Source organism: Geotrypetes seraphini, chromosome 2 (genome assembly GCF_902459505.1).
Source record: "Geotrypetes seraphini chromosome 2, aGeoSer1.1, whole genome shotgun sequence".
NCBI lineage: Eukaryota > Metazoa > Chordata > Amphibia > Gymnophiona > Dermophiidae > Geotrypetes > Geotrypetes seraphini.
Genome location: NC_047085.1, coordinates 228,609,871 through 228,626,285, shown reverse-complemented (window position 1 = coordinate 228,626,285; position 16,415 = coordinate 228,609,871). Strand labels below are relative to the sequence as shown.

General features: G+C 48.9%; 1 protein-coding gene across 3 annotated transcripts in view; it reads right to left on the bottom strand.

The window, feature by feature from the left end:
* The window catches only part of FOXRED2 (FAD dependent oxidoreductase domain containing 2), a 78,885-nt gene that overhangs the window by 11,861 nt on the left and 50,609 nt on the right, over positions 1 to 16,415 (bottom strand). For all 3 annotated transcript variants that reach the window (XM_033935124.1, XM_033935123.1, XM_033935125.1), the window contains one exon: positions 13,030 to 13,271. In XM_033935124.1, coding sequence (XP_033791015.1) covers positions 13,030 to 13,271 — 242 coding nt within the window. The remainder of the gene's footprint in view (positions 1 to 13,029; positions 13,272 to 16,415) is intronic.

Below are 16,415 nucleotides of genomic sequence, written 5' to 3'. Positions count from 1 at the left end.
GGGTGAGGTTCCAAGGTGTGACATGAAGATGGGGAGGCAGAAGGTTCCTAAGAAGTGGTCGGACCAGGGAACGTGGTCCCAACGGGTGTCATCGGTCGAAGTTTTGTAATCCGTGAGATCGAGGAAGCTGATGATGTCTAGTGTGTGGCCTCTATCATGGGTTGGAGAGGGGACAGGGGGGGAGAAGCCAAGGGATGTGAGGAAATTATTGAAACCAGATGCATCCTTGCAGGTGGTGTCATCGAGGTGGAGGTTAATATCTCCGATGATCAGTAGTCTTTGGAACTTGAGGAATGCGTTAGATATGGTCTTGTAAACAAGCTCGGAGGAATTGCTCCAGGGGGTGGGTGGGCGATATAATAGTAAGATACCCAGTGGGTGAAGATGGAGCTCATCATTGACTGAGGCTAACATGTATTCTAGTGAATGATGGCTGCCTTTTTCGAGGAGCTGAACATCAAAGAAAGATTTGTAGAGGAGTGCCAGGCCGCCTCCTTTTCGGTTTAATCTAGGAGAAAAGAGGCCTTGGTAGCCCTGAGGGCATAGCTCGTTTTGTGTATAGAGATCGTCTTTGGTGATCCAGGACTCTGTGATGCAGAAGAATCCAGGATCAGAGTCCGCGAGAAGGTCTTTCATAATTTGGGTCTTGTTGCATACGGATCTGGCGTTGCAGTAAAGTAACGGGACTGGGGTTAGGGAGTCAGGGGCGTGGTTGGGAAGGTTGGCGGGGAGCACAGGCTTTAAAGAGGCGAGGTTGGCTTTGCGGTGTTTTTGTTTGTAAGAGTGACTTCTGGTGCGCATCAGCGTGGGAATTTTGAGGCCGGGGCAGGTAATAGTGACATTTGGGGAGTCTGGTATGTTGGGGGAGGGGGGTATCAGGCAGAGGGAGATCTTAAGAGAAGAGCAGAGAAAGAGAAAAAGGAGCCAGAAGGGAGGTTTCATGATGGAACTTGGGAAGCCTTTTAAGCTGAGAGGCAGAGCTTGTTTGGATCCTGTGTGGAACAAAATGCTAAGTGGGGGGAGACTTAGCGACAGCACAGAGACAGGTAGAAGCAGTATGCAGGAGTAGGGTGTGGAAAGGTGTCAGGTTTTTTTTTGTTTGTTTTTTTTTTTAAGGAGGATCTGCTCTGCTAAGGAGAAAAAACATCCATTGGAATATTTTGTCTGCTAGCATTCAAACTTGGGAAAAGTAAACTTAAGTTTCAGTAGGTTACTTCATTGTAGTTCTCTTTTTTAGCTCAGCAAAATCAGTTAGGAAATAGTGTAGCCTTTAGAGTCTCTGTTAGAGTTTTATACAAAAAAGTATTTTAGTCTAGGTCAGTATTTTAGGTTGCAACAGAAAATGTTACCCAGGCAAAGGGAGTGGTTCCATGTGCAAGCTGTCTTCAGCTTGAGTCCCTCATGAAGGAAGTAAAGGAACTGAGAGAGGAGGTGGCAAGACTGAGAAGCATCTGTGAGAATGAGAGGTACATCAATGAAATGGTTCATGATTTCCAGCAGTAGGGAAGAAGAGGCTGTGCTGAGAGAAGACAACTGGACTCAGATTATGAAATCCTGCATGTTTGTTATTATGACTCCACCCACCCTTGAAATGAAGAACTGGTATGCTACCCTGGAAGTGGGGATGAGAGCATCCCAGAGGGAGGAAGGACCAAAGCTTGAAATCCCCCAAATTACTGGATCCGTGACTACTAGGATGTATAAGGTAGTGGTGGTTGGCGATTCCCTTCTGAGGGGTACAGAAGTATCCATCTGCAGGCCAAACATGATGTCCCAGGAGGTATGCTGTCTGCCTGGTACCAAAATCCAGGATGCTATGGAGAGATTGCTGAGACTCATCAAATCTGATAACTATTATCCATGTTGAAACTCATCCATGTTGGAACAAATGATACAGCCATGTACCCCTGCGAACGTATCAAATGTGACTGTGGCTCTGGGAGAGAAGGTGAAGCAGTCAGGTGCGCAGGGTAAAGGCCAGGGTAGAGAAGCTGGCTTCCTGGACTATGGGATGATTTTCCAAGGGCTTTAGAGCAGGGATGGTGTGCATCTATCAAAGAAGAGAAGAAGTGTTTTGGAAGAAGACTACCTAATCTACTGAAGAGGGCTTTAAACTAGAAGTGATGGAGCAGGATGATCAAAGTCCCTGGGTGAGTATAAGCCCTCAGGTAAGTAAATCACTGAATACCTTTACACGGAAGAGAAAAGGGGGAAATATCTGGAAAGCAGTATATACTAATGCTCAAGTATGGGAAACAAAGTATGGGAAACAAGATTCTGGATCTAGAAACTTTGATGGAAGAAGATGAGTTAGATATAGTGTGCGATCACGGAGACATGGTTCACGGAGAACCATGACTGGGATTTAGTTATACCAGGCTATATTCTGTTCAGGAAAGACAGGGTAGGAAGAAAAAGAGGGGGAGTAGCATTATATGTTACAGATCATATTAAAGCCACATAAAGCACAGTTACTTACCGTAACAGGTGTTATCCAGGGACAGCAGGCAGATATTCTTAACGCATGGGTGACGTCACCGACGGAGCCCCGGTACGGACACTTTTACTAGAAAATTCTAGTTGGCCGCACCGCGCATGCGCGAGTGCCTTCCCGCCCGACGGAGGAGTGCGTGGTCCCCAGTTAAGATAAGCCAGCTAAGAAGCCAACCCGGGGAGGTGGGTGGGACGTAAGAATATCTGCCTGCTGTCCCTGGATAACACCTATTACGGTAAGTAACTGTGCTTTATCCCAGGACAAGCAGGCAGCATATTCTTAACGCATGGGTGACCTCCAAGCTAACAGAGAGGGAGGAGGGATGGTTGGCCATTAGGAAAATAAATTATGTAACACAGATTGGCCGAAGTGTCCATCCCGTCTGGAGAAGGTATCCAGACAGTAGTGAGTAGTGAACGTGTGAACTGAGGACCAAGTGGCAGCCTTGCAGATTTCCTCGATGGGAGTGGAACGGAGGAAAGCCACAGAAGCAGCCATAGCTCTGACCCTGTGGGCCGTGATAGCACCTTCCAGTGAAAGACCGGCCCGAGCATAACAGAACGTAATGCAGGCAGCAAGCCAGTTGGAAAGCGTCCGTTTAGAGACAGGACGACCTAGACGGTTAGGGTCGAAGGACAAAAAGAGCTGAGAGGACGAGCGGTGAGCCCTGGTACGGTCAAGGTAGTATGCAAGGGCACGCTTACAGTCCAGCGTGTGCAACACCTGTTCCCCAGGATGAGAATGGGGCTTAGGGAAAAAGACAGACAATACAATGGACTGGTTGAGGTGAAATTCCGAGACCACCTTGGGAAGGAATTTAGGATGGGTATGCAGAACCACCTTGTCATGGTGAAAAACAGTGAAAGGTGGGTCGGCAACCAGTGCATGCAGCTCACTAACCCTCCTGGCAGAGGTGATGGCAATGAGGAAAAGCACCTTCCATGTAAGAAATTTGAGTGAAGTTGTGGCAAGAGGCTCAAACGGAGGTTTCATGAGGGCTGATAAAACCACATTCAGGTCCCAGACGACTGGAGGAGGCTTCAGAGGTGGTTTGACATCGAAGAGGCCTCTCATGAACCGGGAAACCAGGGGATGAGCCGTAAGAGGTTTTCCGAGGATAGGCTCATGAAATGCAGTGATGGCACTGAGGTGGACTCTAATTGAGGTAGATTGAGGCCAGCGTCGGAGAGAGAGAGCAGATAGTCCAGTACAGTTTCCACCGCCAATGAGGTGGGATCGTGATGATGTAGTAGACACCAAGAGGAGAACCGGGTCCACTTCTGATGGTAACATTGGAGGGTGGCCGGTTTCCTAGAGGCATCCAAAATACGACGGACAGGCTGAGACAGATTCTCTGGAGAGGTCAGCCCGAGAGAAACCAAGCTGTCAGGTGGAGCGAGGACAGATTGGGATGTAGTAGAGACTGATGCTGCTGCGTAAGTAGAGTAGGAAACACAGGGAGAGGAATGGGCTCCCTGGAGCTGAGCTGGAGCAGGAGGGAGAACCAGTGTTGGCGAGGCCACCGAGGAGCGATGAGAATCATGGTGGCTCTGTCCCTGCGTAGTTTGGATAACGTCCGCAACATCAGAGGCAGGGGAGGAAAGGCATAGAGGAACCGATCCGTCCAGTCGAGCAGGAATGCATCCGGGGCCAGACGAGGCGAGAAGAGTCTGGAACAGAACTGGGGCAGCTGATGGTTGTGAGGAGCTGCAAAGAGGTCCACCTGAGGAGTGCCCCACTGAGCAAAGATGGAGCAGAGTGTGGGAGGATCCAGAGTCCACTCGTGAGGCTGAAGGATGCGGCTGAGATTGTCGACCAGGGAGTTCTGTTCGCCCTGGATATAGACAGCCTTGAGGAAGAGACTGTGGGCCGTGGCCCAGGTCCAGATGCGGATGGCCTCCTGTCAGAGGAGGGGAGATCCGGTGCCGCCTTGCTTGTTTATATAGTACATGGCGACTGTGCACAGGAGAAGAACCTGAGGGTAGAGAAGGTGCTGGAAGGCCTTGAGAGCATAGAACATGGCTCTGAGTTCCAGGAAATTGATGTGATGTTGACGCTCCTGAGGGGTCCAGAGTCCCTGGGTGCGAAGATCTCCCAGGTGAGCTCCCCACGCATAGGGGGAGGCATCTGTGGTTATGGTCATGGAGTGAGGGGGTAGATGAAAGAGTAGACCCCTGGAAAGATTTGAGGAGTTCAACCACCATTGAAGAGATTGCTGAAGAGACGATGTCACAGAGATGGGATGAGAAAGAGGATCCGAGGTTTGCGACCATTGGTTGGCAAGAGTCCATTGAGGCGTCCGGAGGTGGAGTCGCGCCAGAGGAAGCACATGGACCGTCGAGGCCATGTGGCCCAGGAGGACCATCATCTGCCGGGCTGGGATGGAGTGATGGAGGAGCACCTCACGACAGAGGTGGAGCAGGGTCCGTTGTCGGTCGGAGGGGAGAAACGCCCTCATCAGAGTGGTGTCGAGAACTGCTCCAATGAACTGAAGTCGCTGTGAGGGAAGCAGATGCGACTTGGGGTAGTTGATCTCGAACCCCAGGAGATGGAGGAAAGAGATGGTGTGATGAGTGGCTTGTAGCACAAGTGGAGACGTAGGTGCTTTCACCAACCAATCGTCCAAGTAGGGGAACACCTGGAGGTTGTGAGACCTGAGGAAGGCCGCCACCACAATAAGGCACTTGGTGAACACCCTGGGCGATGATGCGAGGCCAAAGGGGAGCACTTTGTACTGATAGTGACGGTGTTGTATCTGAAATCGGAGGTAGCGACGTGAAGTCAGATTGATTGGGATGTGGGTGTAGGCCTCTTTGAGGTCTAGGGAACATAGCCAGTCGTGTTGAGAGAGAAGAGGGTAAAGCGTGGCAAGGGAGAGCATTCTGAACTTCTCCTTGACCAGACACTTGTTGAGGTCCCTGAGATCAAGGATGGGACGGAGATCTCCTGTTTTCTTGGGAACCAGGAAGTAGCGGGAGTAGAATCCCTGACCCCTTTGGTCCGAAGGCACCTCTTCGATGGCATTGAGAAGAAGGAGGGATTGGACCTCCCTCAGGAGGAGGAGGGATTGGGAGGAGTGAGAAGCAGACTCGATGGGAGGATTGTCTGGTGGAAGAGTCTGGAAGTTGAGAGAGTAGCCGTGGCGAATGATGTTGAGGACCCACTGGTCCGAAGTGATAACCTCCCAACGGCTGAGGAAGAGCTGAAGACGTCCTCCGATAGGCTGAGGAAGAGGTAGCGACGGTGGGAGACTGGCTATGCCCTGGAGAAAGGAGTCAAAAGGGTTGAGATGGTTTTGATGGAGGAAGAGGCTTGGCAGGCTGATGAGACTGCGATCGAGCCTGAGGTTGATGTTGGTGACGAGGACGGCGAGACTGTTGCTGAGGCGGGTTGAGAGGTCTGGCCGAGAACCTGCGCTGGTAGGAAGACTGTTGTCTGTAGGGGCGAGCAGGTGGAGTCTTCTTTTTAGGCTTGACCAGAGTGTCCCACCTGGTCTCGTGTGCTGAGAGCTTCTGGGTTGTCGAGTCTAGGGACTCGCCGAAGAGTTCGTCACCCAGACAAGGTGCGTTAGCCAGGCGGTCTTGGTGGTTAATGTCAAGGTCAGAGACTCTCAGCCAGGCCAAACGGCGCATAGCAACAGCCATGGCAGATGCTCAAGAGGTCAGCTCAAACAAGTCATAAATGGAGCGAATCATGAACTTCCTGAGTTGGAGAAGGCTGGAAATATGCTGCTGGAAGAGGGGGACCTTACGTTCCGGAAGATATTTTTGTAAGGAGGAGAGTTGTTGCACCAGATGCTTCATGTAGAAGGAGAAGTGGAAGGTGTAATTGTTTGCTCTATTTGCTAACATTGCATTTTGGAAAAGGCGCTTACCAAATTTATCCATAGTTTTTCACTCTCTGCCAGGAGGGGTGGAAGCATATACACTGGAACCCTGAGTTTTTTCAAGGTGGACTCCACCAGGAGAGATTCGTGGGGCAATTGAGGCTTGTCAAACCCTGGGATTGGAATGACCTGGTACAAGCTATCCAGTTTGCGAGGGGCCCCGGGAACAGTGAGGGGAGTCTCCCAGTTTTTGTAAAATGTTTCCCGTAAGATGTCGTGGACGGGTAACTTCAAAAATTCCTTGGGAGGTTGCTCAAAGTCTAGGGCATCTAGGAAAGCCTGAGACTTTTTAGAGTCAGACTCTAATGGGATAGAAAGAGCTGCTGACATCTCCCTAAGGAATTTAGAGAAAGAGGACTGTTCCGGTTTGGAAACGGTGTCAGCCATGGAGGGTTCTTCGTCGGTCGACGAAGTGTCCTCTTCAGTACCGTGTGGGGAGTCTTCCCATAAGTCCGGGTCCCTAACGTCGGGGTGTGCACGTCTGGACGTCGGCGTGGAAGGCTCGGTATGGCGGGTCTTTGAGAGAGATTTGCCTGAGCGTACCGAGGCGGTACCGGGTGAGGAAGACCGATGTCGTTCCTGGGACCGGGAAGGGTCGGCAGCGGCACGGGCATGCACTGTAGGCGGTTCAGCCAAGAGTACCGGCATGGAGGTATTAATCGGTACCGAGGGGGTCGACACCAATGGGACAGTGCGAGGCTCAGATCGGTCCTGTACCGGAAGGTGCGGGGCCAGCAACAGTTGTTGTAGTTGTTGCTGCAGCTGCTCCTGTAATTGGGATTGGAGTATGGCCGCGATGCGGTCATCCAGGGGGGGCACCGGTACCGCTTTTTTCTTCTTCGGTACCATAGGTGCCGCTCTACGCTCCGGCGATGAGGAGGCCGATGACGAGGCACTCACCGATATCGGAGCAGAGCGTTTACGGGGTCGGTGCGGTGCCGGAAGGGTCGGCGTCGCGACCGTGGTAGGAGGGCGTTCCAGAGAAGTGGAAGGCTTCTTAGCCGGCTTACCTAGGCCCAGCGACCCCGAAGAAGGATCCGGTGGTGTCGACGTAGTCGGTGCCGACTTTGGAGGTGCCGTCGACGTCGTGGCAGGTTCCATGGCAGATCCGGTACCAAACAAAATATTTTGTTTGATCTGCCTATTCTTTAAAGTGCGCTTTTTAAGCGTAGCATAGCGGGTGCAGGTGTCAGCCCGATGCTCTGGACCCAAGCACTGGAGGCACCAATTGTGCGGGTCGGTGAGAGAGATCGGGCGTGCACACCGCTGGCACTTCTTAAAGCCCGGTTGAGGGGGCATGAAGGGAAACACAGCCTCCGCAAAATCGAATCTGGAGGCCTGTATGGTGGCAACAGGCCCCGCTGGGGCCGGCTTGAAAAAATAAGGAAAACTCGCCGAGTTTTTTTTTTGAAAGCAAAAATAAGGGAATCCGAATAAGAAAAATAGAAATAAGTGAGAAAATACGCGAGCGGGAAGGCAAAAATTAGTTTTTCAACGGCCGTTGAAAACACATGCATCTTCTTCGCTCCGCGGAAATGAAGAAACTGGGGACCACGCACTCCTCCATCGGGCGGGAAGGCACTCGCGCATGCGCGGTGCGGCCAACTAGAACTTTCTAGTAAAAGTGTCCGTACCGGGGCTCCGTCGGTGACATCACTCATGCGTTAAGAATATGCTGCCTGCTTGTCCTGGGATAATTACAGGATCTACAGGGCAAGGAAGAGGCACTGTGGATCAATTTGGAAAGAGGGAATGATGAATATATTTACATTGGTGTGAAATACAGGCCTCCTTCACAGACGAAAGAAGTGGACAGAGATTTAACAGTAGACATTCAGAATATATCTAAAAAAGGGGACGTTTTACTAATAGGTGATTTTAACATGTCGGATGTTGATTGGGGTATCCCTATTGCGGGGTCTTCTAGAACTAGGGAGATCCTGGATTCTCTACAAGGAGAACTGTTCCAGCAGTTCGTAATGGAACCCACACAGCATGAGATCATACTGGACTTTGTGCTTACAAACGGTGAAAGTGATCATCTGGCATCCAGTGATCACTGCATAGTACAGTTTAATATTAAAACAGGTAGAGAAGGCTCATTCAAAAGTAAAGGTTCTAGACTTCAAAATAACTAATTTTGTTCGGATGGGGGATTACATCAAGGAATTGTTTGGATGGGAGTGTCTAGAAGGAGTAGAAATGAGTGGGCAAAATTGAAAGGAGTTATTGTAAGGGCGACAAACATTTCTATGGGGCAAATAAAAGTAAGAGGAAAAGAAGGCCACTTTGGTTCTCAAAAGTAGTAATTGTTGGGCATAGAGAGAAAGAGAAGAGTGAAGTAGAGATGCATGGGAAGAGAAGGATGAGAGGGAGAAATGTTGGATATGGTCGTGGAGAGAAAACAGTGGGACATTGAAAGGGATACAAGGGGGAGGAATGTTGGACATAGTGGTGGAGAGAATGGAGGGAGAGATGTGGCATGTGCTGGAGAGGGGTAATAGAAGGAGAAATGTTGAGCATGGGGCTGGTGGGCAGTGGTGAAAGATGCTGCACATGATCCGGGGGATGAGGGAGAAATGTTGATGCATTTCAATATTGGCATGATCATCTCTACCACGTCACAGTTCACACCCACAATAAGAGTAGGATACAGATTGGTATCCTGAATGGTCAAATCTCAATAATAAGTACAGTTTGCCTTTCTTGTGTTTTCAGGTGGACTTCCTGCGGCACCAGGTTGCTCAGTGGTATAAATTAATATCTGGATTTATGAATAAAAAACCAAAAAATGGTCTTTGGGACATTTGGAGCATTGAGATCAAGCATCAAATTACTGCGTCTCAATGGCCACAAATTTGGTCTTGGAGGATGAGGTGTACAGTGTCTGCATCTATGAGACAGACTTGGTTTTTTCTATTACATAGAGCATTCTGGACCCCGGTGCGTTTGCAAAAATTAGATAGCTCTAAGTCTTGAACCTGGAACATTGAATCGTTTATTTTTTTTTGCCCTTTAATATATAATTTTTGGAAATCTATTTGGAGTTAAATTAATAATTTACTTGAAAATCCGGTGGCATTTTCATATGATACGATATTATTTGGAACTTCAATGAGGGAAAAAAAGTCAAATATCTAATAAAAACAATAAGTTTTTACTCATAATGACAGGAGTTGTTATTCAGCAAATTACGAGGAATTGGAAAAATTATGATAGATTTTATAGTTTTTGGTGGAATTCATTGTGCCATATTTTTAAAATGGAGAAAATAATAGCTGTCCAACGAGGAAGTTATAAAATGTTTATGGAGGTCTGGGAGCCATTAACAAATTATTGTAAGGAATAATTTTAATTGAGTAATTAATAATTTATTTCTCTCCTTTTGATTATTGAAGTATAAGGGGGAGGGGGGATGATTTTATATGTATAAAATTATATGATTATATTGGAAGAAGGATGGGAGGGCGAAGTTATAGTTTGATTTCAGTGAATGTATGAATAATAAGTATTATTATAGTGTATATGATTGTATAATGAATTACTTGTTGAAAGTTTTAAAATGAATAAAGAAATTTAAAAAAAAAAGAGTAGGATACAGTAGTGATTATATTAAGCCATTTTAAACAACGTTCAAATCCTGCTCTAATCTTAAATAATATGTTATTAAGTTCCATAACTTTGGACCTATTATATAAAATTTAAAGGATCGATACTCTTCCAGCTGAACTACCCTAAAAGGGGGCACGCTCAATAATGTTGCATCAGTCAATCTCAATGGTCTTGGTGGTTGATAAAGATGTAGCTTTGTGGTCAATACTACTGACATCAGGAAAATCTTATAAAGAAGAGTAAACACACACATACACTATTCGTACAACTTGGATTGCTTTCAATATATTCTTAGGATTGCCTAGCAACAAACTGTTGCAATAATCGAAACATGGAATGATCAGAGATACCAAAGCAGAACTCTACAAACATCCAGCTTATGAAGCCTCTGGGTTATCAAATCTGCACACCAGTTGAAGCAAAATGGCAAACAGACCTCCTGATTCATGTGGTAGGGAGAGATCACCTTTGAGAGAAAAAAAAAAAAAGGACCGTGCAGATGGTCACCAAATCCTTTGAGAAGAGGTATGGGTCCCAAAGATAAATGCTTGAAGCCATGACACTCTCCTGGCTAAGGCAATCACCACCAGACCATCTTCAAGGTGAGATCCTTGAATGAAGCCACCCTCAAAGGGAACTTCCAAAGTAAATTGAGGACCAAATTCAAATCTGAAGAGGGAAGAGCTGGTGAACTGGAAGCCACAAGTGAGTGAGAAACCAAGCAATGACCCTTGAGCAGTGAGCGAGATACCCAGCACCTTGGCCCTGTAACCAGGAAAAAAGCTGCCAGCTGGACTTTGAGGGAGTTAAGCACAAAGCCCTAATTAAATCCTTGCCTTAGAAAGTTGAACACCTCCAGGATCTGAGTGTTGTTGATATCAACGCTCAGAAATTCAGCAGACCCAAACATAAGCCAAAAAGGGATGACTTATGAGCTTTGAACAACGTGGCAATAATCCCATCTCACTAGGTGCCTCCTCTCAGGGGCTGACCATAAGCTAGAAGGGATCTGGATCCTCCATTTCAACTGGTCTTTGTCTAAGCAACCTGTGACCCCTGGAAAAAGAAAGTGGGTACTCTACCAGGCACCAAACAAGGTATGCATCAGGGCCAATCTAAAGCATCAGAAGAGCCAGAAAGGAATGCCATGTTATCCTCCAAATGACCTGGCTTATCAAAGGACATAGTGGGAAGATGTACAGAAGCTCCTCCCTGGGCCACTGTTGAACTAGGGCAGCTATGCCCATCAAGGCCTCTTGTCTTCAGCTGAACCAGCGCATCACCTTAGTATTCCCATTCAAGGTCATGAGGTTGAAGACTGTTTGTGCCCTCCAGTCTAGGTGGAGCTTGGAAGACTGCCTGACTTAGAGCCTACTCCTTTGAGTTCAGCATAGAATGGCTAATGAAGTCTGCCTGAACACTGTTCTTGCTAGCAGTGTGGACTGCCTATAGTGCCATGAGGTTTCACTCCACCCAGTGAGAAAGAGCTGCAGCCTCAAGAGCCACTGTTTGACTGTTGTGCCTCCTTGCTTGTTCATGCAGGCAACTGCCGTTGCATTGTCTGCCATTACCCCAGCTGCACTCCCCCGGACCAGACGAAGGAATTCTGTTAAGAGTCAAATGCACCGCCCTGGATCATAAAGTCTCCAGGAAGGACCAACACTGTTGCAGCAGTCTACCCAGACAATGAGCTCCCCAACTGAGAAGGTTCACATCGATGGTCACCACCAATCAGGAGGATCCAGTGGCACCCTTCCTTAAGAGGTGACTGGGACTGTCTCACCAAGCTAGGGATTACCAAGCCCTGAGGGTAATAGGCAAATGACGTTCAAAATACTGGGAAACAGGAGCCCACTAGGACAAGAGAGCTGTCTGGGGGGTGATGCATGGGGGCTTGAGCCCAAAGTATTGCTACTAAGGATCCCAGAAGTGGAGACAGTTCCATTCATGGGGCTTCCAAGCTGCACAGGTAGTGCTTTTGGACCTTCCATGAAAAACACTGACATCAGAAAATTTTGAACGAGACCCCAAGTATTCCAGATGGCTAGATGGCTCTTTGCCTGGTTCACTACCCAACAGGTAAGGAAGGCAACAAATGTCCTGATTGCATAAGTTCATCACCACCACCACCTTCATCTTGGAGAAGATGCGAGGGGCTGTCAACAGACTGAACAGCAGGGCCCAAAACTGGAAATGCCCCAGAAAGTGTTATGGTCTGCCCTACTAGGTATAAGGAGGAAAGGCTCTGAAAGGTACAGGGAGTTCATAAACTTATCTGGATGGGCTGAGGCGATTGCAAAACAGTATTTCCATCCAAAAATGAGCAACCTAGAGACAGGCACAGACTCCTTTAGGTCAAGAAAGGGGTGGAAAGAGCCTCCTGTCTTTGGGATCATGAGATAAATTGAGTTACAACCCTGTCCACACTCTGAAGGCAGCACTGGTTCTACTGCATTCAGATGCTGGTGTGTGCCTGAAATGACCTGATGCAAGAGCATGAAGGAGTTGAAAACAGGATAGGTGAACCCCAGGGCATATCCCCAACTGACTAAGTGTGTACTGAAGGCACCGATCTTTTCATTTGTGTTGAATCTAGCAGTTTCATCCTACTCCTCTGCACTTCCAGCTCAGCTGGAACTGCAATCCGTATGCTTCCACAATTATTCATTCACAATTACCTGGGGATTTATTCTCATATTTCATCTGCTCTCCAAAACATATCTAGTCTGGTCACTATAGCATCAGTCCTCGATCAATGGATATTCACAAAGGATCCTTTGGAACCCTGCAATCATAGATTCTAAATCCAGCCACTAGGTGTCACCATTGCACATTGTTTATGGCTTCATTCCCCTTTCACTTAGGGAGTACAGATTTCATAATAATGTAATTTATTTACTATATTGTTCTTCAACAAGCATAAAACAGTTCCCTGTACTAGAAATTGAGCCCATGGCAGCCCAGAGCACTTCCACTGAATCAATAGGCAGGTCCTGGTGTTTCAAGACCGAGGGTTGAAGTGTGACACTGCACTGACCTGTTGGCAGGTGTCTGTAGAAATAGATGACAGGATGCAGGAAGTTGGACTGCCAAGCATATTGAGCCTCTCCAATTGCACGGTTCTTGTAAAAGACATCTTTGTCAGGTCCAGAGAAGTTCTTGCCATATTCTAGGGTGATGATGAACAACCCATTCTGCACCTGCCTCCCTGTATACTTCTCCAGCTCTGGCAGGATCCCAATTGGATATTCTTCCAAATATTCAAACATCTGGGAATCCCTGCAACGTGCATCCAATTACACAAGACAAGAATTAAAGAAAAAAAATTTCTGGTGACTCTTGTACTCTTGTGGTATTCTAATTCTCTTTTTAAAAATATTTTCCTCTTAATCATTTTATTAGAACATAAGAACAGCCTGGTGTCAATGGCTACAGGGCCGAGTTCTACAAACTCTTAGGGCCCGATACCCTGAAGCTTATAGTGACCATGTTTAATCATCACATTCAGGAGGGCTCCTTGCTCGTTTGTCTGTAAAGTGTAAAAAAACCTTTTCTACCACTATGGGACCCGTATCTTTGTTCTCTACCACAGACAGCCAGAAGTCCGATTCTCAATGATTTGGCGTGATACACTGGCTTTAATGACACAAGGCTATTTCCAATTTTGAGGAGAGGTGGGCATATGTATAGGGTTAATGTGATAGTCATGTCTTTCTACATAATTTCTAATATTTTGCTGTATATGAAGAGAGTCTTATGATAATGGCCCCCTTCGCTTTGTAATTGTTCACACTGTACTTTATGCTTTTTGTTTCTGTTGTCAGACATGTTTTGTCAATAAAATAGATTGAACATAAAACCACGTCCACCTTGCATCTTTCAACATAACTCCTCCCTCTCTCAGGAGAGCCATGTGTTTGGTGATCTGGGCCACTGCATAGTCTACCTTTGGTTGATTAAACATCTGCTGGAACTCTGATGCCATCGGGTAGAGCCTGGACATAGCCTTTGCAATCCTTAAGGAGCCTTCTGGGGTCTCCCACTGCTCAGTGACTAAGCCAGTGATGTCCAGAAGCGCTGGGAAAAAAGGGGGTCTGAGCACTGGATCCACTCATTTATTTTTATTTTTTTTCTATACTGTTCTCCCAGGGGAGCTCAGAATAGTTTACATGAATTTATTCAGGTAACATACTTCCGGCGGAAACATGGAGCTGTAGACAGCGTCCTGCTACAGCTCCGCTACACCTGACCACAGCGCGGCAACTAATCTGCACTTATCCTCCTGGTTCGGGTCGGCGGCGGCGCTGGGGAGGTTGCTGGAGAAGCGGAGCAACTCTGAAGAAGTTTCCTCCGCGGCTTTGCCTTCCGTTATCGGGACGGCCGGCGGCCACGTGGCGCTGTGAGTAGCGTGCGGCCCTGAGTCTGCTCTGCTGGGTCGCGGCGCGGCTCTCCCCCTGCGGGTCTGCACTAGGGAGTGGTCGTCTCCCCGCGTTGAGGAGTTTATTGGGGGTGCGGCGCGGCTCTGTGGCCGTCCTCCTAGCTGACCTGCGGTGTCGATCTTGGGTCTCCCGGGGGCCATGTGGTGCAGTGGAAGGCAGCTGGCTGGGACTCTGACCCCGGTGCACGGAGCGGCTCTTCTTCTGCGGGCCGGATTCTGGGATTGATCTTCTTCCTGTGCTGTGGAGCTTCCTGGAGGCACAGTGAGCTTTGGGAGCCTAGAGGGGGATCGCCATGGCAACTAAGGCGGTCCGGATGGATAGGGAGCGGCGTAAGCAACCAGACGCCAAGGCAGCGGATCCCGTGGCGCCCCCGTCGCCGGAGGCTCCGCACTCATCATGGGTGTCCGCAGTTACGACAGAGGTCCAAGCTGCCCTCGAGAGCTCTCTGGGGGACAAACTGCAGCGCATCCTTGATAAACTGGACACGCTGGACCAGCGTTTTGCCTCCCTCACATCGGAGGTCAAGGAGACTCAGCAGAGGGTGAGTGCTGCGGAGGATCGCGTCCAGCGGCTTGCCCAGGAGCAGTCTGCCCACACTTCAGCGTTGGCGGCGTTGCGTGCCAAGGTGGATGATTTGGAGAACAGGTCCCGCCGGAATAACCTTCGGTTTGTTGGCCTGCCTGAATCGGTGCGGGACGTGGAGCTGGGGGCGCTGTTGGAACGCTGGTTGCCTGAGTCTTTGTCTTTATCTTCTTCCTCGGGCCCCTTGCGGGTGGAGAGGGCGCATCGCTTGGGGCAGCGGAGAGAGAATGCTGACAGACCTAGAGTGGTCATTTGCCGTATTCTGAACTATCATCACAAGATGGAGGTCCTGCGGGCAATGCGGCAGGGCAAGAAGCTCGTGTATGACAACAAGCCCATACTGTGCTTCCAGGACTACTCGGCGGAGGTCTCTCAGGCACGACGCAAGTTTTCGCCTTTATGCACCCGGCTCATCCAGCGTCACATTGCTTTTTCTCTACAGTACCCGGCTCGTCTGAGGTTGACACATCTGGGCAGAGCTCATCATTTCGACACCTTGGAGGCCGCGCAGCGCTTTGTGACGGAGATGTTGCCTGAGGTTCCTCCGCAGGGAGCGGCTGTGGACTGAGGAGACCCATATCGGGGGTCAGATTTGTGGTTTGAGTTTGGACTGGGGGGTTCTCTCCTCTCCCTTGGAGTTGGGTATCTGTGTTTTCTTGCAGGTTTGTCTGGGCGGTATCTGTGAGGGAGGAGGGGGGTTGCCCTGCCTGTTCTTTGTTCGTAGGGTCTGTTCCTGACCTTTCTGGGTATTTGAGTAATGGGGTTTAGTTTGGACAGTGTGTTAGCGGGTAGGTGGTGTGGCTGTGGTGTTCGTGGAGGGGAGGGTTGAGTGTTTTGGGGGGTTGGCTGATGGAGGCTGCTCTCACTGTTTTCTGAGTTTTGGGGTTTGCGGGTCAGGGGGTATTGGTCATTATTCCCGTGGGAGGTGTAACTAGTTTCCTGGAAGTGATGCCCTCCTTGGGGTGTCTTGGGTGTAGATTGGGTGGAGTTGGGTTGTGGGAGGGGGTTCGAGGGGTGGGGAGGGGGGTGGTTGGAGGGGGGTTCTGAAGGGTTTCGGGGTTTCTGTTGTGGGGCATTGGGGAGAATTGTGGGGGGGGTATGGGGAATCTGTGTTCGGGGTTTGACTTGGTGGCAGGGGTATGGCTTGATTCATGGGGTGAGGGGTGGCGAGCAGCCGGGGGAGCGGTGGCTGGGACGCTTCTCTGGTACTATACTGTTTCTTTTTTCTTGTGTGACTTGTCTAGTGAGTGGATTGCTCTGGACTACACTTTAACTTCTTGGAATGTTGGGGGGATCCACTCCCCCATTAAGCGCTCAAAAATTTTGCAGCGTTTGAATCGTTCTAAAACCTCTATTGCCTTTTTACAGGAGACCCGTTTGTCCTCGGTGGAACATGCCAAGC